This window comes from Petromyzon marinus, chromosome 49 (genome assembly GCF_048934315.1).
Source record: "Petromyzon marinus isolate PM22_M1 ecotype Great Lakes invasive population chromosome 49, UKy_Petmar_22M1.pri1.0, whole genome shotgun sequence".
Lineage (NCBI taxonomy): Eukaryota > Metazoa > Chordata > Hyperoartia > Petromyzontiformes > Petromyzontidae > Petromyzon > Petromyzon marinus.
Window position 1 is genome coordinate 7,451,890 of NC_133715.1, and position 22,155 is coordinate 7,474,044.

General features: G+C 50.0%; 1 protein-coding gene across 3 annotated transcripts in view; it reads left to right on the plus strand.

Moving 5' to 3' along the window:
* Window positions 1-22,155, plus strand: part of CNKSR2 (connector enhancer of kinase suppressor of Ras 2) — a 194,839-nt gene that overhangs the window by 163,493 nt on the left and 9,191 nt on the right. For 2 of the 3 annotated variants that reach the window (XM_032972647.2, XM_032972649.2), the window contains 7 exons: window positions 3,554-3,602; window positions 9,931-9,984; window positions 14,577-14,613; window positions 16,653-16,861; window positions 18,747-18,820; window positions 20,237-20,308; window positions 21,682-21,743. In XM_032972647.2, the coding sequence (XP_032828538.2) occupies window positions 3,554-3,602; window positions 9,931-9,984; window positions 14,577-14,613; window positions 16,653-16,861; window positions 18,747-18,820; window positions 20,237-20,308; window positions 21,682-21,743 (557 nt within the window). The remainder of the gene's footprint in view (window positions 1-3,553; window positions 3,603-9,930; window positions 9,985-14,576; window positions 14,614-16,652; window positions 16,862-18,746; window positions 18,821-20,236; window positions 20,309-21,681; window positions 21,744-22,155) is intronic. The other variant, XM_032972648.2, reaches the window with a different exon arrangement.

Here is a 22,155-nt window from a genome sequence, read left to right on the forward strand (position 1 = left end):
CTAAGACCAATCGTCAAGGCTGGGAAACCCTAAGGGCTCGCTCCCAAAAAAAAGTAACAATGGATTTGTATTTATTTGGGCAAGTCTCACTGAGTCTCACCGAGTCTCTCACGCTTCATTTAAATTTGGGCCCTGCCACAAGTGGAATGTTTTGCCAATTATATAACTCATGGGGTGTTTTGGCGTTTTATTAATGGCATTGGCTCACTGGGCCTGCCCGGTTCAAGCGCAGAGCCAGCACAAGTGTCGGTGGTCATGGATTAATCTGGCATTAATATTTCACGGGGTGTTGGAAGTTGAGATTTAAGTTGGTATACAGGAGGTTGTGAGGTCGATCCCGACCCTGACACCTGCGGTATATTTGGAGTTTGCGTGTTTCTCTCTCTCTCCCCGTGGTCGTGTGGATTTTCCTCCGGGTCCTCCGGTTTTTCCCCCTCCACATTTAGAATCAACATCACCACGCGTTTCGAGTATTTGGCTGCTGTACATTTTCACCTGATTTTCCACTTCGTTGAGCTACCATTTGTGATAGCCGCATCGCTTCTATAAAAAATAGCTCAGTGGGCATTACCCTGGTTAGGGTTCTTTGTGTCAACTGCACATAGCATTGCCTGTTTACATATTGGCGGGGAGCGCTGTGCAGTGGCAGGGATACTGCAACACAAGACAAAGAAAGATCCCCCGAGTAGCCTTAACAGACTGTTGGGGCAAGTACTGTTCGTGAGCACCTATGAAGGCCAGCACCACGCCCGGCCACCTTTGTTTCCCAATTGGCGATGTTTACTGCACATCACACCAGGTACTCATTTGAGGCCGAGTCGACCTAGGGAGGCCCAAAACCGGGTCAGATAATAATCATCACCGGTGTTCGCCGTGAGCGGGAATCGAACTTGGTTCGCCGGGTTCGGAGCGCAGCATAGCGCTAACCGCTACACTACCACAGGGGGATACTGCAACAGACACAAGGAGGAGAGGGATAAGGTGGCAAGCTGAGCCATACTGCGTCTGAGAGAGTGCGAGCGAGCAAATTCCTCTTGGCAGGAGATACACAGTGGGGGGGGGGGGGGGTTGAGGTGATGGTAGCCTGCTCTCCCACCGATAGACTTGTACTCTGGAATGAATCTGACTGTTCATTGCCGGCGACAGGCAGGGAGATGAACTTGATTTAACCGTACGAGGGCCGGCCACCGCAATGGTTTATTTTTAAGTGCAGTCGACCCGAACGGAAGCGCGCAGAGCGTTGGAGAATAGAACGCTACACAACGCAGGGCGCACAGATAAAACGTGAACACACGCGCGCGCACACACACACACACATCCACGCGCGCAACCACTGCCATTCACCAAAAAGTGGTAGTGACCGTCACCGCAGCACTTGTGCCAGGGCTAGGTGCACTTTGAGGATGTCACGTAAAGTGTCGAAGGCTGGGCCGCTGGCAGGGGATCACGGAGCAGACCCCAGGGAGTTATGGGTTGACCGAGGAGATGACTGTCGGTGTGTGTGTGTGTCAATGTGATTGCCCGTTGTGTCCGACGGCCACCACTTTGACACGCACACATCCAGATTCACACACACACACACTAACACATATCCAGATTCACACAAGACAAAGATCCCCCGTGTAGCCTTAACAGACTGTAGGGGGCAAGTGCTGTTAGCGAGCACCTATTAAGGCCGGAATGGCACACGAGAGGATGGGTGGCCAGCACCACGCCCGACCGCCTTTGTCTTCTCAGTGGCGATGTTTACTAGGCACCGCACCAGGTACTCGGAGGCTGAGTCGGCCTAGGGGAGGCCCAGGACCGGTTCAGATAATCGTCACTGGTGTTGGCCATGAGCGGGAACTTAACCCGGGTCGCCAGTTTCGTAGCGCAGCGCGTTAACCGCTATGCTACCGCTCCCCACAATTTGCTGACACACACACATACACATGGACGCACAAGCACGTACACACTCGCGCGCACTCTCCCACTCTTCACACGCTTACCCTTATAGACGCACAAAGACAAAGGTCAACCCTTCGAGCCATACAGACTGGGGAGGCAAGTGCTGTTCGTGAGCGCCTATTATGACCAGCACGGCGCACCAGGAGGTGATGTGGCCAACGCCAGGCCCCCTGACCACCTTCATCTCTCTGGCCCTGGTGTTCGCACACCGCACCCGGCGCTCGTTTCAAGGCCGAGTCAGCCGAGGGGTCGGCGCTTTGGCCGCGAGTGCCAACCGGACTCGGAGACGCGGACATCTCAGGGCGGCGAGCGTTCACCAAATCTGCCGAAGCAGACCCCCTCGGCGTCAAAAGCCCTCGTACGTGCACGAGGCATCGGCCAATCGTCCCGATGCCGAGTCGGCCGCAGCAGCTGGCGGGGGGGGGGGTCACCCTTCCCGCTCGGATGAAGAGTCTCGGACCGGGCGGAGAGACCTTTCCTGCCGGAGTAAAAACAAACGGCAACGAAAGGACTTGTCTCTCATCGCCCCCCCCCCCCCACCTTGCGCGCCGATCTCCCCCCCCCCCTTTCACAAGTGTGGTGGTGGCGGCGGCAGCGGTGGCAGAGAGATGATCCACAGAATCGTAATTAGAGGCCCCCCGGTCGTCCCTGCACGGGTGATGCCGGGCCGAGCCGGCGGGCGATAAGAGGCAATTAATATGCGGCTCGGGTGTAAATCACGCAGCGCCGGCATGGGGGGGGATCGGTGGGTGGGTGGGTGGGGGCGGTGCAGCGATGCCTTTGCCAGCCGCGTGCCAGTCCTTCCGATATACGTCGTACCCGTGGTTTTGTTTTATAATTGTTATAAGACCAACGTACAGCCTTGTTGGCCTGGGTTTCGAAATCGTAGTCTTAATTCATCCTGGAGAAATGGGTTACCACATGTCATTGGCCCTGTTCAGCGCTAAAACCGGATTTGAATCCGGGTTTAGGCTACTGCCTGTGTGTAAACCGTGTTCTCAAACGTTGCGAGTTGATGGTCTCAGCCCGGTCACCCATGATTGCGCATTAAATTTGCTTCTGCGCATAATTCGATTCAGATTTAAAATAAATATATCAGTTTAACCGTGCTGAACATTTCTCCCCACGGTGCAGCCACCAGGAAGTACAGCCCCTGCTCCACTTGAATTATACCTCCGAAGTAGTTCGGTGACATCCTCCTCCTTCCAATGGGCCATCTCCTGTCATGGGAGGGGTTGCGCTGCCCTCTGGGGGTTCCGCCAGCGTGGCGGCGTGGCTCGGGAGGCGCCCGGTTTTCTTTTTCCACTGCAGGAGCCAAAGTCGCGCTAGCGACGCCACGCGCAGCGGACGAGTCCGGCGGGCACGCAGGCGACAACGTTAGTGACGTCGCAGCGACGCCATCTTTAAGTCGCGTCACTCGCTGAAGTTGAGCGGAAGGCGGCAGCCTTCACGCCCGCCCGCGTGGGCTCGGCTCGGGTGTGCCAGGGGGAAAGCGGCACGAACTGGACGATGGTGACGGGGCGAATCGGATGTTGTTTGGCGAGCGCGGTGACGGAGTCCGCGCCCGGTAACCGATGGACCGTTCCGCGCGTGCTGTCGATTGCAGGCTGACGGCGCAAATCATGGACCGCTGTGGAGTGTCCCCTGCTCGCAAGGTAAAGCCGCCACCACCGCTGCTGCTCGCAATAATCCTCTTCGTCTTTCGTATGGCTGATGTCGATGCAGGGCAACAGATACAATTCCGCTTAGCGTTGTTGTTGCCCTGGAGGCCGGGAAATCGACGATCGATGTTCATTCGACGCCATTCGTCGCGATTTCTCACTTAACAGTGGGGCCAGGTGAAGGCCGCCATCTTCCACTCCACTGACGATGATGATGATATTAACAATGATAACGCAACGGTGCCACCGTTGAACATTTCAGCGAAACCAATGCTCGTCGGTAATTAACAGTAACGGTTAGAATTAATGAATTAATTGTCCGCATGCAGGAGCACGCCGAGGTTGCAAGGCAAGGTGAGCGTGTGAGCAAAGTCGTTGCACACGGGCACAAGGCAGTCGAGATGATTGATGGTCCCATCACTCGCTGATTCGCTCACTCGCTGATTCGCTCACTCGCTTGCTCAAAGGCGGTGGCAAGTCGCCTCCTTGTCTCTGCTACCCCTACTGCAGTCTCTTTGCCAATGGACATTTTTATTTGTTAACAGAATAACCGAGTCAATTGTCGGTAAAAATGATCAATGATCGTCCAGGCCCCAGACAGTCCCAGAGAGAGCATTGACTGCAGGGGGAGGTATGTGACTAGCAGCCACAGCCATAGCGAAAGGTGGTACCCACTGGATGTGGTGTGCCGGATGGTGATATGTACTACGAGGTCGAGGACCAAGATAGACACGGCTGAAAATGAAGAAAATAAATTGCTGATTTTACGTGTGGATTTTCGCGGAAAAATGTTACGATTCGTAATTGATTTGTTGGGGTAGGCCGCCACGTCATGATCTGGCCATGATTGTGTTGTCAAGACCCTCTGCCACTCAACAGAGCCAAACAAATTTAATTTCCACGCTTGGTATAAAATCGTCTAACCCGGGTTGTTTCACCGGTTAAGTTGAAGAAAGATTCCGACGCCCATATTTAGCAATTAAATGTTTACGTTTTGCTTCAAGCTATGCCAAGCTTGAAGCTATATGCTAACCCATAGCATCTTTCTGCATTGTATTTTCTCCCCCTGTTCTGCATGGGTCTCCTGCAGATTTCTCCCGCATACTTAGTGTCATTGACGTTGGCCAAACATCCAAATGTAGTGGGACCCTTCAGAGAAAAAACGAGTCTTCGGACTCAGTGTTGCTTTCCTGGGTAAAAAAAACGAATTATTGTTATGATTACAACGTTAATTAAGCCCTGCGACGGGCTCTATTGTAACCAGCACCGCGTCCGTCTCTGTCGTGCTCTCTCCGTCTCTCCCTCCCACTCTTTCTCTATCTATCTCCCTCCCGATATCTCTCTCACCCTCTCTCTCTCTCTTCCTCACTCTCTTTCCCTCCCTCTCTCTGCACGCCGCCCGTCCCTCTCATTTTCTGTTCCGCCTGGGGCTCTCGTCTTGATTCCGCCGTCGCACCCCCACGAGCCACCCCCCCCCCCCCCGCCCTTCCCCGCCACTTTGTTTCGCGCCTCCCGTGCCCAGCACCGCCGCTCGTTACGATGCCTCGTGCCCCCCCCCCTTGCCTCCCCCCCCCCACCACCACGTTCTGCCCCTCTCCCCGTGCCGCCAAATTACCGCGGCTTGTAAACACGCACGTGGGACCCCCCCCCCCCCTTCCCACCCCCCTCAACCAACCGTCACGGGGCTCTGACTGGCAGGGAAGTGGGGGGGGCTTATCTGGACCTGCTCGTTAAATTGACGGTGATAATACCGACTCCACCCCCACATCCAGTGCCCCCCCCCGCCCCCCCCCCCGAGACACGATGACAACCACCACAGCAGCCGAGAAACATAAACCCGACATGAAGGAGTGCAGGTGCGGAGCCAACTGCGTCGTCTACAGAGACCCATAGATTTGCATAGATACCCGCGGACTCGCAGAGGGGGCGAAGGACTCGCACAGAGACCCACGGGCGAATGTTGTTGTCGTCGGGCGGCTATAATTTTGCACTGCTGGGTAAAGGCCTCCCCCATTTTATTCCATTCATGGCTTTCTTTGGACTCGCATTGAGACTCAAAGACTCCCATAGATCCATAGTCTCCAATAGAGACCCATAGAGTCCAATAGAGATCCATGAACTACAATAGAGACTCATAGACTCCCATAGATGTATTGACTCAAATAGAGACCCATAGACTTCCAGTCGCCTGTTCAAGAAGTGGCTCGAGACCTTTCTCTTCTCGTCTGCCTATGACGCACTGCTCCCCCACCCACCTCTCTCTCTCTCTCTGTATAAATATAAACGCACACAAACAATAAACATGCCCGCCATTTATCTACGGCATCTCGAGATGCGGCCACGTGTAGACACTGCCGTGGGCATCCACCCTGCATTTTAACGCGTATGCTTTCGCGACCAATATTATCCATAATCGAGGTTTTTGGCTGTCGCCTGATGAGGCTGGTTGTAATTACTGGCATAACGTCACGGTGTTCGAAGGTAAATGTGGTGGGTTTACCCCCCCAATACAACGGTGCGCTGTGCGAGTAACGCATTGGCACGTTCTGTTTATGTGACAAACCATACTAATTGGCTGTGTCGGGTGGTGGCGGGTTAAACGACACATTTATATTTACTCGACCTAACCCAAAACACCTTTATTATGCACCCTGCATTGTGTTGCAAGCATTGCAACTTGTGTGCGAGTCCGTGCCAGGTTTAGGCACGTACCACCAACCGCACGCACCCCCGCCCCCGGCACTGGACACGGGCATCCTGCTTTGTACTCCTTTCGCCTCCTATCGCTCGCCGGATGCCGATTACATCGCCCAGACGGCAGATCGTAAACACGGGGTGGAGGTGGTGGCAGAGGTGTGGGGTGGGCGGGGGAGGACGGCGGGGAACAACATCCAAAGGAGCATTCCGCTTTCAAAGGGACAAAAAAAAAACGAAATCAAAACGCAAACAGCGGCCGGGAAATCGATGAGTGGGTGGGATACGGCAATCTCCTTGGCCCACGGTTGCGAGCGGTGGCCACCGGTCCCGCACCACGGAGCGCTCGGCAAACACCGCTGCCCGCATCGATTAAAGTTGCCGACACCGTTTCCCATCTTCACCGGGTGTGTGTGTGTGTTCGTTTGTGTTTGTGTGCGCAATTCATTGGGACCCATATGAGTCTGTTGGTCTCTTTGTGAGTCTATGAATCTCCAATGCGAGTCTATGTGTCTCTGTGACTCTGGATATCTATGTTAGTCTATGGATCTCTATGTAAGTCTGTAGACCACTTTGCTAGTCCGTGGGTCTCTATGCAAATCGATGGAATTCTAGATTTGAAGCTTTCGTGACTGCAAGGATTCATACTATTTGTTTTTTTCGGTAAAGTCACGTAAGTAAAAAATAAATAAAGTAAATTAAAACTAAATTAAATCACGACGTTTTGGGCGGAACACAAGCGTCCTTTTTCGATGGAAGTCTATGGGTCTCTAGCGAGTAGATGGGGTGTTTCACCTGAAACTATGCCAAGCGGCTTCTGGACAAGATCCACAAAGTGAGGATAAAATCCAGGAAGTCGGAATCAACGTTTCTTATCGACTTCCCACTGTACAGAAGGAGGGAGAGGGGGAGAGAGAGAAGCTCTTCATAGGAGCCGGGCCATGTCTCGTTTCACGGGCGGGCGATGTGACGAGCGATCCAACGGCGGTTCTGCGTAAGCGTCGCGGAAACGGTGAACCACGCGCCCTCTCGCTGTAAGGCAATCAGCCGGCTAGGCGCATGATTGCCGCACCCTCTGTCTGAGCCACTCAATTTTCCGGCTGGTTAATTTCTATGAGATTCCTTTTCCTGTGCGTGTGCAGGCCCGCTTATTTATTTAATGTTCCCGGCAGCAGTGGTGGTTCCCGAGTTTGACGATAGTGTTGTTGCTGCTGGTGGTAATTGTGGTGCGGCTGGTGGTGGTGTTGCCTGTCATTGTTTTGCCGTTCGCTTGAAACACACCGGACGTGGTGGAACTCTCTGGAAGTGAGATTGATTGGCGAGGGCAAGCCCCCGATGTGTAATGAGCTCCCCGCAATTCCCCCCTCGCTTGCCTGGTCGTGCCGAGCGGCACACGGCACAAGCCCCCCAAAATCATCGCAGAGCCAGCAGTGTTTTTTTTTTTTTTTCCGTTGGATGGGGGAATGGAAGTTGTCTCAGTAGGGAGACGCAACAATGAACAGAGAGAAGTGGAGAGGGAAATAGAGAGAGAGAGAGACCACTGTTAGGGAAACGGTCAGGCTGCGATGGCCCAAAAAGGCCCAGAAAGGCCAAGCGACTATGAGATAAAGATTTGACTGTGGCCAATTCCACAATGACAGAATTACAGCGTGGGACACAGAGCCTGATCATTGATCAAAACATTTCACTTAACCATAATTTTGAGATTTTATATTTTCCAAATGCTTTTATGCAACTGGCTGGTGTCTGATATCACGGCCACATTAATGGTAACTTTGATTATTTTTTATTTTTTAGAGCTCTGCCCTCCTTTACGCCAGAGCGAATTCAGAAAAAGCATTTCACGCGATAAGTGACTTGCATCACATTTCATCATCTCAAGACTTTTGAAAAGGGCACCCCCCGTGGCAGCTGTCCCTGTGTGGCATAAAGTGATTCGGTATCTGGTCTGCGAGCGGGCATCAGTCTGCCAGTAGAAGGCAAGTGGCTGATATCTGTAATCCCAATTGAGTCATTGGAGTAATTCTGCAGAGTGCAATATTTCGAATTTGACAATCTTGGACCTTGACACAAAACGGTCTCCATGTTTCGAACGATGTCTCGGCATCTTCCAACAGCAACTGCGCAGCAGATAGTGCAAACGTTTTACGGTTAATACATCTGCAGTTATAACCAGGGCGGTCTCTCGGATTCAAACCGCGAACCTCTACAACAAAGCGGTGAATGTACGACCACCGGGCCACATCCACAGCCCTATTGGTGTCTCACACTTTCTTTAACTGTCGGATCGCACGTGGATGACCGTGCATCTAAACTATACGATAAACTCAAATATTTATATTTTACCTGTTAAGGCCCACTGAGCTGATTAGCGCTTTTTCATTAGACGCCACCTGGCCACAAATGGTAGCTGAACGAAGTGGCTTATCACGTGGAAATTTATAGCAGTAGCCAAATACTCTAAGCACGTGATGTCGATTCTAAATGTGGAGGGAAAAACCGTAGAACCCGGAGAAAAATCCACACGACCACGGGGAGAGAGACACCGCAAACCGCAACATATATAGCAGGCGTCAAGGTCGGGATCACAACTATGACCTCCTGTATACCAGGCGAGGGAGATTATTTCTTGCCACCGTGCCCCCTACCCCCCCTACCCCCCCCCCCCACCGTGCATCGATTATATCGGCTTCATGTAAATCAATGCGGTTGTGGGGAGTGTGTGAGTGAGAAACCTTGCAGCTCGGTGGCACAGGGGGATTTCTTACTGTGGGAATATTGAATTTGTGTTTTTTAATAGCTTGTCCGATTTGTAAAATCGTTTGTCAAATTGATGCTCGTCAAAATTGGACTTCCCAAATGGGTTGTCATTTTCAAACGTTTTGGTCATCATATTTGTTTTCGTAGCGTATGCAAATTAATTTCGTCCGTGCAACACGAGTCAATCTTAATGAGGAATTGGCCAAACATGCCGATCAAATCAGTGCAGGGAAATAAATAAAATGGCTTTGTCGCGTGTATTGAAAATGTTCCAATAGGTCCTCTGGATCCGCACGAGCTGTAAAAACCAGTCGGATATTTTTTTTTTTATTCGGCGATAACATTAATCTTATTTGCTGCTTCTGCTGCTGTTATATATATATTTATTATTATTGTTTACCCAGGAAAGCCTCGCCAAGCCTCGAAATTGTGTCAGGAGGTGTGCCGCTTCCCACTGGGATGTTTGGTCGATTCCTCGCCAAGATCGCTGCGTTTAACCTCGCCCAATTCAAGCAAACGTGTTTTAACCCTCGTTATCTATGTACGCCCTCGAGAGTGCCGTCTGTTGCTGGCCGCTTGGCGTTTTTGGGCCACGTGGGGCCTGTTGCTCAGCCTCATGGCCCACATCATGATGACAACCACCGCACCCACCATGCAATATGTATAAATGTTAAATATATTTACACTCACAAGCACCTCACGTGCGCGTGTGTGCGGGTCCCAACTCGCCCAAGTTGATTGAGAGAGCGTGCGCGCGCTCCCATCGCATGCCGCCCAGCCACGTGGGAGCGCCCGCGCGTCGTCCATCCGTCCTCATTCCACTTATAATTTGAAGTGTTTTGTTGTTTTTGTTTTATGTTGCCGTTAGTCATCCTCGCCTTCTCCTCCTCATCCTCCATCGGAATCGCCGTCCGCCCTCGATGTAAGTGGGAGCGCACGCGCGCGTGTCTACGTGCGTGTGTTTGTGTGCGCGCGTCCATGTGTGTATGTGCGTGTGTCAGCAAATTGTGGGGGGCGGTGGTGCAACGGTTAGCGCACTGAGCTACGAACCCGGCGACCCGAGTTCGATTCCCGCTCATGGCCAACACCGGTGGCGATTATCTGAACTGGTCCTGGGCTTCCCCTACGTCGACTCAGCCTAAAATGAGTACCTGGCGCGGTGTATGAACACCAGGGCTGGTAAGATAAAGGTGGTCGGGGGTGGTGTTGGCCACCCACCCCCTCATGCACCATTGCTGGCCCTCATAGCTGCTCGTTAACAGCACTTGCCCCAACGGCCTGTTAAGGCTACACGGGGGGGGGGTTCTTTGTCTTTATTTGTTAGTCAGCAAATCTCACCATGTTTCATAATCCACGGGTCGAGTCAGAGGTTATGGGTTCAGGGGTCAAGGGTCGACAGACGTCATCTCTACGGATCGCGCCGCTGCACTGAGCGATGGCCGCTTAAATCCTACTTCGCCTCCGGGCAACACTTTTGCCGGCTGCTTGGCATTTTGGACCTCTGCTCAGTAGTGACCTCGATTCAGATCAGTAAAACATTCAAATACAAATCGCCCTGGATGCGACCAATCTCGGTGTATTGCTCGGATGGGTTGTCTGCCTGGGAATGCCAGGTGTTATAGGCTTGGCGATGCAAGGTGGCGATGAGATAACGGTACAGCGATGAGGTTCCCGAATCTTGCGGTGCGGACATTGCAGGGTTATTACCGCATTCGTGTGGAATGTTTCTTCTGGGTTTTCTACGGATTCTTCCCATAGCTAAAAACAAAACCCAGATGCAATGTAAAACTTGTATTGGCTGCAACCCCGACTGCAAAAACCCTGACAGGACGCTCTTGAGACTCGGACTGTCCTGCGTGAAAGAAGGATAATAATCGACAGACATTCTGCCGCCAGAAGTTTCGTGGACCCCAGCGGCTTCTGTTATGGAGGTGGCGTGGGAACAATAAGCATTATGGCTTTTTAGTTAATGAAATGGCAGCAAGGTTTACATTTAGAAGTTAGAGCGTGGCAGTGCCCTGGCTCGAGTACTGTAGGGAGGAAACCTGTCCAGACTCAATTAATTTGTTTTGGTAACTAAAGCCTACATATTAAACTAAACTCCACGGCGAGTGAGGAAACTAATTTGAGAATGTGGTCGTTTTAAAAACATTGCGAGATTGACGAGCTGTGTGGGTGCCTCGGAGGCCAAGGATCACTCAGCCGGTACAGCTGAAAATCCTAGGTGTGACTGGGTTTTCAGCCACTGCCCATGGTTAAACAGAGTTCTCAGCGTATGTGTGTTGAACTTCTTACGAACCGTGCGTAGCCAAAGGTGCTAATCAGAGTTGCATGGGAAGGGACAAACTAAAACACAAACGGCAGTTCTAAAGAAATGAGTTTGTAAACTAGATTTATAAGAACCAGGACCTAGGAATAAAATATCCCGACCCTGACGCCTGCTGTAGTATATTTCGAGTTTTCATGTCTCTACCCGTGATCGCTTGGATTTTTCTCTGGGTCCTCCGCTTTTTTCCCCCTCCGCATTTGGAATCGACATTGCGCGTTTAAAGTATTTAGCTGCTGTAAATTCGTTGAGCTGTCATTTGTGGCCAGGTCGCTTCTCAAATGTGAGCTCCACAGCTCCGTGGGCCTGACCTGGTAAAACACAACGCACTCTCCGCGTGGGGGCGGAAACTTCGAACATTGCGCCGAACGTTGTACGGCGCAACCGGGGAACACATCGGAGAGCCGTTACAGCATCACGACGGTGTAACCACTAACAACCCCCCCCCTCCGTGGGGCGCCGAGTTGTTACATCAACACATTCGCAGTCGTCTTCGTTCGATAATTTTCACAAGGTTTGGCCGCAATCGCCGGGAGAGGTTTAAAAACAATTGGAGGAGCGGAGCGACGGTGCTTATTGTAGCAGGTGGAAGAATAATTTAAAACGTCCCTGAGCCGTGGTAGAGCGTGGATTTGAAGGGAATAATCGGTGGGGGTGGCAGGTGGACCCTGTGGGCCAAGTCGGAGGAGGAGGGAGGGTCACGTGGGATTATTTCCAGGCGGGGGAACGACCAAAGGGCTTGGTTCTCTCGTAATTTCGTGGGGGTGACTGCGGTGTGCGGGGGGGGGGGTCACTGCAGTGTGCACGTGCCACCGAAAACCAATTATTAACACTGCATGCCTCAGGCTTTCTGTGTCACATATTCTCTCCTCGGGCGTTAATAATTGGTTTAATCAAATCGCCCGTCGATACATGTTATGGAACGCTTTCAGGTTCACTTCGTCTGTCAAATTTCAAATTCGACCACCTCCAATGGCCAAGATCTTTTTTTGATGCAGCGGTCCGATCGGCCTCACCGTACCTGTTACTTGGGGCAGTAATCGAGGCGTGCAACTGGTCAGTGAGTTGTTGTTTGAAACCGAGGTCATGCATGGCACAGGTGGCTGGGAATCAGATGAAATGTTTCGTGTGGAAACTACGATGGCCGTAGTACACCAACACACAAATGCCGAAGTCCAACGCAACCTAGGTTATTATAAGAGTTGCGCGTTTGTAAATGTTGTTGCTTAATAACACTGTGTTGTGGGCCTCGAAAGGAAAGAAATATGTAATGGGTGAGATTTTTTGGCAATGGCCCTTCTTTATAGCACGTAAACAGGCGAGATAGACTGAGTGAATAACAGTTGGAGAATGTGCTATATAAAAATACTGTATACACCATGCAGCCCTGACAGAAATGTAACATTAAAAGTTTTTTACAGATTGGCAGTGGTAAATTTGGCATTCGAACAGAATCCGAGATCAACTTTGCACTGTTCGCTCCTGAGAGTCATTGGTGAGAAACCGTCTTAAATATCAGGCGCTCATTATTGATGGGAGTTTGATGATTACCTTCAGAAATCATCGTTATAAGTTCGGAATATTCGCGTAGCGGTTTGCACGGACAATCTTGCAACCGAGACATCTACCTGTAAGGGTTGTGTGGCGGTCAGGGGGTGGCAGTCGAGAAAATAGAGAAGACATCATGAGCTGATAGGAAGTCCGTTGTGAGATTATTCACGGTGATCCATTTATAGATAACCTACCAAAATAATGTGCAGGAATGACAGAGGAAACATTGCTCAAGGCCTCTGCCCATTAAATATGGAACGCTGGTACAAGGGTTCCCGACGCATAACCGCAACGTTGGCCCAACGTCGCATGTTGCACTGGGGACATGTTTCCCACCGGTCTTATAGAATGCACTTATTGAATCCTTAAAAACTCACCCCCCGTACACTTTGTCGCACGCACAGTGCGCGCCTGCGTGCACACACAAAACAGTCTTTGATTTAACGCCACAACGAGAGGGTGTCCAGTGGGGTTATATCAGGCGAACGCAGGGGCCATGCAATTGTTCCACCCTGGCCAATCCAACACATAAATTAAACAAATACTTTGATGCTGCTGGTGCTGCTTTGGCAGTGGTAAACAATAACAAATAGCAAAACAACAACAACAACACATTCGTCAATAATGGTCCTGAAACCAAAAAGTCTTTGTTTATTTAAACTAAACTATTTTTTTATTTCACCAGGTAAGGCTCACTGAGCTGTATAGCTCTTTTTCAGAAACGACCTGGCCACAAATGATAGCTCAACGAAGTGAATTATCACGTGGAAATGTATAGCAGCCAAATACTCTAAACGGACGTTGATTATAAATGTGGAGGGAAAAATTGGAGGACCCGGAGAAAAATTCACACGACCACACGTGGAACATGCAAACTCCAAATATGCAGGTATCAGGGTCGGGATCGAACCCACGACCTCCTGTATACCAGGCGAGGTAGTTAACATCACGCCACTGTGGCTATATTATAGGTGACGTTTCAGGCAATGGCCCTACTTCAAAGCATGGACTAGCCAGATGGTGGATAATAAGAATTGAACATCATGGGGCCTGGTGGTAATTACATTTTTCAAATGTTTCCTGATGAGCAGTTGTTTTAAAAAAGCACACGCATAGTTAAACTATGAGCGTAGCTATTCATTCGTGAAAATTCCATTTGACTTCATCCGTCGGTTGGCTGGACACACGGCCCAATCTTGAAGCAGGCGAACTCTTGAGCCGGCTTTTTGACCTCCAAAGTCTAATCGGCAAGACTGAAGCCCATTCATCCAGTACACAAAATATCAATATATTCTTCAGTGTTATCATCTTCGGGGGTGTAAAAAAGAAAAAACTGTTTCCGAAATGGCACAAAAAAATCATTTCAGAATTTGTCAAACATTTTACGCAAGAAGACTGATAAGGGAAAAAAAAACGATTATATATTTTTTCTTTCAGATGTGCGAATGACTATTATTATTCTGTCAAAGTAAATGTCATCTCTGGGCTGACAGAATTGCCGGCAGAGTGGCGGGATCGCTCTCTCGCGATTGTCTGGCTCGTGACGACGTTCCACCCCCCCCCCCCCCCCCCCGCTTCTGAAGCTTTGACGCAACTCCTCTCCCTGTTTTTGCCATTTCCTCCCCACCCTCGCTCAGCTCTCCGCAAGACAGAAAGCGCGTCTGGCCGTTAAAGGTGATTATTCCTTTGTTTCGATTTCCTCTTTGGCGATGCCGGCACCCGCTACTGCTGACGCCTTTCATTTGATTTTTTTTTTTAAGGAATGTGCTTCCAAGTGTGTGTGTGTAGGTGCTCGTTAACAGCTGCGGAAGCGGTGGTGTAGCGGTTAGCGCGCCATGCTGCGAACCCGGTTCCATTCCTGCTCACGGCCAACACCACCGGTGACGATTATCTGAACCGGTCCTGGGTCCTCACCTAGGTCGACTCAGCCTCAAATGAGTACCTGGTGCGATGTGTAAACATCGCCACTAGAGAGACAAAGGCGGATGCCCACCCCCTCGTGTGCTGTGCCGGCCTTTATAGGTGCTCGCTAACAACACTTGCCCCAACAATCTGTACAGGCTATATGGGGGATTCATATTCTTGGTTCTTTTGGTAAAGTCACGTAGAAGGGAAACAATTAAAAAATATATAAAACAATACAATTATCAGGTGTGAAAACCACAACAAGAAAATGTTCTTGTTGTGGTTTTCACACCTGATGATGATTGTTTGTGTTGCAGTCGAGACGTCATGAGAATTTTATTGTTTTATATATTTTTTTATTCTTTTATTTTTTCCCTTCTACGTGACTTTACCAAAAGAACCAAGAATATGAATCCCTGCAGTCACGAAAGCTTTAAATCAAAATTTATATGGGGGATATTTGATTTTTGTCGTAGATAGCACTAGCCCCAACAGTCTGTTGAAGGCTATCCAGGAGATCTTTGTGTTCATGGGTGTGGTAGCATGGCTTGGCGATCTGCGCAACGAACCTAGACACCGGAGTTTGATTCCCGTTCACTGCCAACTCCGGTGATGATTATTTGAACCCGTCCTGAGCCCTCCCCTAGGTTGACTCGACCTCAAATGAGTACCTGGTGCGGTGTGTAACCATTGCCACGTGGCAAAGGTGGTCGGGTGTGGTCTTGGCCACCCAATCAGCATTTTGTGTGCCGTGCCAGCCTTAATATGTGCTCGGTAACAGTCACCTCCCCTAGAGTCTGTTCAGGCTATGCAGGGGGACCCTTTGTCATTTGTGCGTGCCTACCATTGTGAGCAAGTGTGGCCGTGTATAATTAATTGCGCGTGCCTGCGTATGCGAGGATCCGGTTTCAGAGATGGCTAAAAATAGGTGGGTTGTCTCTGTTGACCACCCTGACGAGCCCGTAGAGGACATTCCACATTCCTAGGGCCCGGGGCCCACAGCCACAACCACTGTTGTCAAACAACATTTTCAAAAATATTATTTTGTCTTTTCCCCCATCACAATCGTTTTAGAGAATGGCCCGAAACAGATGAGCCGCACGGGAAAGCGGTCTGTAAATAATCCCTTCACCGGTCATTTATGTCGCAAAATCGTTTCCTTGTCAGTCGGTTTCATATTTCGTGATCTGCAATTGAGCCAAATTTTAAGTGGCAAGCTGAATTTAAACCACGGGGCTTTTGTGCGCAGTCCAGTTACTACATTCGGAGAATCCAGGTTTCATGTAACATATGCGAAGTGTGAATATAACAGCGAATGCATTCTGGCAGACACGGTTCAAGGAATGTAAAAATGTATTGTAATAATGAATTTAATCGATACATCCAACATACCTATTATTTTCTACATATGAAGGAAGGGTTAAAAACTCCCGGATCAGATTATATCAGCCGTGGACATAAAAAAAAAAAAACAACGATCTGGGCAACAGTCGCCAAACTTGTCCACTGAAATATTTACACGCAAATGAAACGCTGCAGTCGTGGAACTAATGCTTCGGGTCATTCTTCGAATTCCAAAGCGGGTGTTAATGTACGGAATCTGAAATGTGAAACAAATATAGCAACAATCCTAACATTTCAGTAATAATAACAATAATAAAAACATGCCATTCGTCGTGATATACTCGCACCGCATGCACCACCACCACAACCACCGCAGCAGCAGCAGCAGCAGACGATGAATTACGAACGTTGACCGTCTTCCCAACCTTCTCTCCCTTCTCCTCCTCCTCCTGTCGCGGCGGCAGCGGCGGCCGCGGTCGCTGCTAGCGTGGCGGGCGGTGGCGACGGTGGCGGCCTCAGCCGGCGCACCGTGCCGTGCGTGGAGCTGGGCAGGCCCGACTGCGACGGGTGGCTCTGGAAGAAGCGCGAGTCCAAGGGGCTGCTCACGCCCAAGTGGAAGAAGCACTGGTTTGTCTTGAAGGACGGTGCCCTCTACTGGTACACGCAGCACAATGTGAGTACTCGCCCCCCACCCCCCCCCCCCCCCGGTTTGAGTTGCTTCTAGGCGACGGAAATGGGGGGGGGGGGGAGATAAAAAAAAAGTGGCATAGCTCCCAATGGCTTCCTAACATGGGAAGGTAGAACGTTCCAGACGGCCGCGGAAGCGAAGGCACGCGATGTATGAAAAACGTCGGATAAATCGATTTTAGGATGTACGTAGATCAGTTTAAACACGTAGGCTTTCGCTACCAATATTATTCATAATAAAGGTTTTTGGGTTACATTGCGTTATTTATAAATGTGTCGTAACCCTCCACCACCCGACACGGCCAAACATTAAAAAAATGTGTGAATCAACATCATTTAAAATTTGAGTAGGACGTTTCGCTGGCAATTACATCCAGCATCATCGGGCAATTCGCCAGAATGGTAAAGCCCTCACTTGCTCCCGGTCTTAAATAGAGCAGCAGGGTGACGTCATCATCATTTAACTCATTCAGGTGCAGTGATTTGAGGTGGAGGGGGGGGGTATTGTAATTATATAATCGTAGCATATAATCACAATAACACATTACAACTAATTACTAATCTACAACTCATTACTAATCATAACCATTGACTGATTATCAATCGATTATATAATTACAATACACCCCCCCCCCCCCCTCAAATCACTGCACCTGAATGAGTTAAATGATGACGTCAACCTGCTGCTCTATTTAAGACCGGGAGCAAGTGAGGGCTTTACCATTCTGGCGAATTGCCCGATGATGCTGGATGAAATTACCAGCGAAACGTCACAGTACTCAAACTGTAAATGTTGTTGATTCGCTCTGCAACACACCGGTGGGCTAAAGTAGTGAACTATTTGTCCTTTGTAAACATGACATTTTTTTACTGCTTGGCCGTGTCGGGTGATGGAGGGTTACAACACATTTATAAATAACGCGATCTAACCCAAAAACCTTTATTATGAATGTGCATGGATGTATGTACGTAGGTATGTTGAACTTCTTTCACACTGTACACAGCCAAGACGTGCGAATCGGAGGTGCGGGCGGGCGGGTGGGGGGGTGGGTCAAGAAACTGAACACAAAAAGCAGTTCAAGAAATTAGTTTTCAATCTCGATTTTAAAGGACGAGGGACCTAGGGAATGATGAAGCCCTGGGGACGGATGAGACAACGACCGTGGACCGCGAGTAAATATAACACCGTTGGGCCAACGTTGGCACGTGGTCGGTACTGCTGGATCAACGTTAGCCCAGCCACATCCACGCTTACCGGACCGGAGAAGGACGACTGCACAGTCGGAGTTGGGCCTTGAGAAGGATGAGGGCCTTGGGAAGGATGAGCACCGTTTAAATGATAAGGACTTTAGGGAAGGGAGAATTCGCATCATTAGGTTGCCATAGCACGTGGAAAAGTGCTGCCAAGGGGATGGCATTTAGACTTCAAACCGAGTCAGGTGGCTCATATAAAACAGGTAGCGGACCCAATGGGCTCTCACCTGCCTCTATTTTTGTTGCCTACTTCTTGTTGCATTTCAAACACCTAACATCATTTTTTAATTTATTTTATCGTCATACAAACTGGAGACTTATTTCAAACTGTGGGAATCGTGCCGTGGATTATGGAGGTAGTTCGGAAGACGTAGCAAGCCAAGAGGATGTAATGAAGGGGGTTGCAGAATTTGAATTCTCATCATTATTTTTAGGGTCATGTTAACTATTAAACCCCCCCCCCCAATCGTGCGACAAAGTATCGAATTACTGAATCGTTGCGGGCCTAACCGGTTACCCAATCACGCACTCGACGTTGTATGGCCATCGTCAATACCGAGAAGTGTGGCTGTGTCGCATCTCTCTCTCTCTCTGTTGCCCACGTTTCGCCTTGGCAGGAGATCAAGGCGGAGGGCTACATCAGCCTGCCCGAGTTCACCATCGCCCCTGCCACTGAGTGCAAACGCAAACAGTGAGTTATTACCGTCTTCCTCGACTTGGCTACAGAAGTGGGGCTGAGCATACCTGGACAAAGACAAAGTGCCGTATTATAGCCTGCCACAGACTGCAGTTAGCGAGCACCTATAAAGGCCTGCACGACGCAAGAGGGGGTTTGATGACCAACACCACACCTGGCTGCCTTTTGTCTTCCTCGTGGCTATGTTTACACACCGCACTAGGTACACATTTGAGGCCGAGTTGACCCAGGGGAGGCCCAGGACCGGTTCAGATAATTGTCACAGGTCTTGGCCGTGAGCAGGAATCGAACGCGCGTTGCCAGGTTTCGTGGCGCCAACCGCTGTACTAGCACTCCGCCATACCAGGACAAACACACACACACACACGTGGGTGTGCAGGGGCAACCTCAGATGGAGACAAGAGTATCAAAATCAGCATCTTTATTTATACTGGAGAAATCCGATGAGCCGTATGAAGCTATTTTTCACTGATGTCCCATACTTGTTAACCCATACGGCTTACCAGTATTGTTGTACAGGGAAATTGGGTTTTCAGGTCCAGGCGGCATACAGCTGTTTCAATACGAGCAAAATAATTACGTGTCTTATTGTTTGTGTTTCTCCCTTATGATGAGACTTCGTAGGATGAACGTTGAGATTTATAAGGGTACGGGGTGACCATTAAGGTCTGAATTGGTCTGTAATAAGGTAGGGGGCATTAATAAGGGGTTGACAGGTATAATATCCAGAAGGGGTGGGTCAGAAAGTTACGAGTGTAGAAGTCATGGAGCTTACACCCACAAAGTAAGTCGCGCGAATGTGGATGACATCACTGGAATTTTGACACCACCACCATGGAAATATCAACTCCAAGATGTCATGATGATGTAGTTTGAGCTCCTAATTGTGGCCAGGTGTCACGTAGGTCCCCACAGTCATGCTTCCCACTCAGAAGTCTCTCACCAGATCTTTGCTGGGGATTTGGCAGTTAGTCAGGGTCACACGCTGTAGGAAAAGTTCTGTCAGGGGTGGACATTTAGTGGAAGATGCACCCCTTAAAATAGAATAATACATTGGAAGTATCTTGATCTGCTCTAACGAAGCGTGACCGCTGCTTCAGTGTTGCACCCAGAGCCTCTCCCCAGGGGTAGGGCGAATCTGGGCGACTGCCCTGGGCCCCGCGCTTTGGGGGGCGCCCCGTGCTTCGGCGAGACCGTGGCAGACGTAACACTTATCGCTTTAGTTGGAAAGCATCAGGGGAGGCACCCACACCAGTTCCCACACCCACCTATGGATGGCCCTGGTTTCACCTGCCGCCAACCCCGTCCGTCCGCACGGTTCAAATGACGGCTTCCCGCTTTGCTCTTCTATTTCCACCCCCCCCCACCCCCCCCTCCCCCCGTAAAAAAATAAAAATTCCACCCACCAAGTGCCTTCAAAGCGTCGCACCCCAAGCTGAAGCCGTTTTACTTCGCTGCCGAAAACAACGACGAGATGAACAGGTGAGCGGCGGGGTGTGTCGTGGGGGAAGAGGGAACGCTGCGGTGGTGGCGGCAGTGGCGACTGCGGCATCCTCGCGAGATCTGCGATTGGCCTATCGACTCGCCGATTTCGCGGGCAAAAACGAGCATTCTATTCGGTTTCGTGGAATTTACGGACGAAAATATTTCGCTGGTATTAACGGGGGGGGGGGGGGGGGGGGGAGGGAAATCGGAGCGTGGCGATGTTGACTGCGACTTTAGCTGCCCACCAGAGACCAGCGGCTCAGCAGTGGGTGACTGCGAGACGAGACGAAATTAATGAGTCCGAACGAAGGAGAGGCAGATTGAGATAATTTAGCAGGGTTATTAAGGGACTGCGGTGCCATGAGGGATAACAAAAATGGTAATTGGCTATTTGTAAATGTAAAAAAAAAACCTCACTTCATTCGTCAGTAGCAGTGTGTGGCCTTAAAAGAAAACTGTATAATACGCGACATTTCAGGTGATGTCTCTTCTTCACAGCACATTGACCAAGTTCACTGATTGGTTGACTTAACTTAATAAATGAAGAGTGTTTGACTACATTTTTGCCGATGCAGTCGACTGGGCTAATTATAATTACGAAATTGAATCCACGAACGCTTTTAATATTTGGCAAAAATTCCACGTGCTACCGTTAACTAGACTTGAGACTGGCTCTTGAAATAGAAACAATGTTACCTAATTTCAAACACTGCAGATGGATAGTTGACATTTGCTGGGGCCAAACTGCTCTGTGCTTTGCCACAACAACAACAACTCATTGCCTTTTACAGCAAATCCTTAGGTGTATTACAACAGTATAGTAAACAAATATATTTTCTTTCCCAGGAAAGCCTCACCGAATTTCTTCACCACAGGCTCCATGTGACAGCAAACATTGAGAGCAAAAGCATTTTGAAAACCCTGCTCGATTCAGCTAGAACTTCCAATCTTTGGTGCAAAAGAAATATGAAAGTGAAGTCGGCAAGGGAATTTTTAACTGTAAGGAATTTTATTTGAGCCGCAGTACGCCAGTGTTTGGTTTCATGTTTGACGAAGTGATGATCTTATTCATACCTGTGATTTAAATACAGGGTGCCACAAAAAGTTCAAGTTTTAGCAGAGAAAGTGTCACTATCACCGTTGTTTGGCAGTTGTTTTGTGAATAGTTTTGACAACGTTTGGCACTTTTCCCCAATCGTGTATATCTCGATTGCGTTATCGGCATTGTGTCGAAGGTGAATCCATTCGGAGCTCTTTGTGTTGGAGAATGGCCATCGGCAACCGGTTGAGACAAAGGCATCAGAGCCTTAATCGGTGCTGGCAAACTGAAGACTCGCCTTGGCTCTGTCTGTTGTCATTGCATCCCCCAGGTGGATGAACAGGCTGAGTCAGGCAACGTCAGCGCACGAGGGGGCACGGAGGGGAGATGAAGGTACGAAGATAAAGACGCCCCGCATAGCCTTACCAGACTGTTAGCGAGCACCTATGAAGCCCCGCACAGCACACGAGGGGGTAGGTGGCCAGCACCACGCCCGGCCACCTTTGCCTTCCAAGTGGTGATGTTTAGACAACGCACCAGGTACTCATTTGAGGCTGAGTCGACCAAAGGGGATGCCCAGGACCGGTTCAGATATTCGTCACTGGTGTTGGCCTTAAGCGTGAATCGAACTCCGGTCGCCGGGTCCCCAGCGCGGCGTGCTAACAGCTACACCCCTCCCCCCAACCCCCCACACACGGATAGACACACGGACAGGCACTCGCAAACGTGTTCACAGTGGTGTGCCCCTTGCCGCTGTGTCTGACTTCGTGGGCAGCCCTCACCTGCACACACACGGTATTACGCA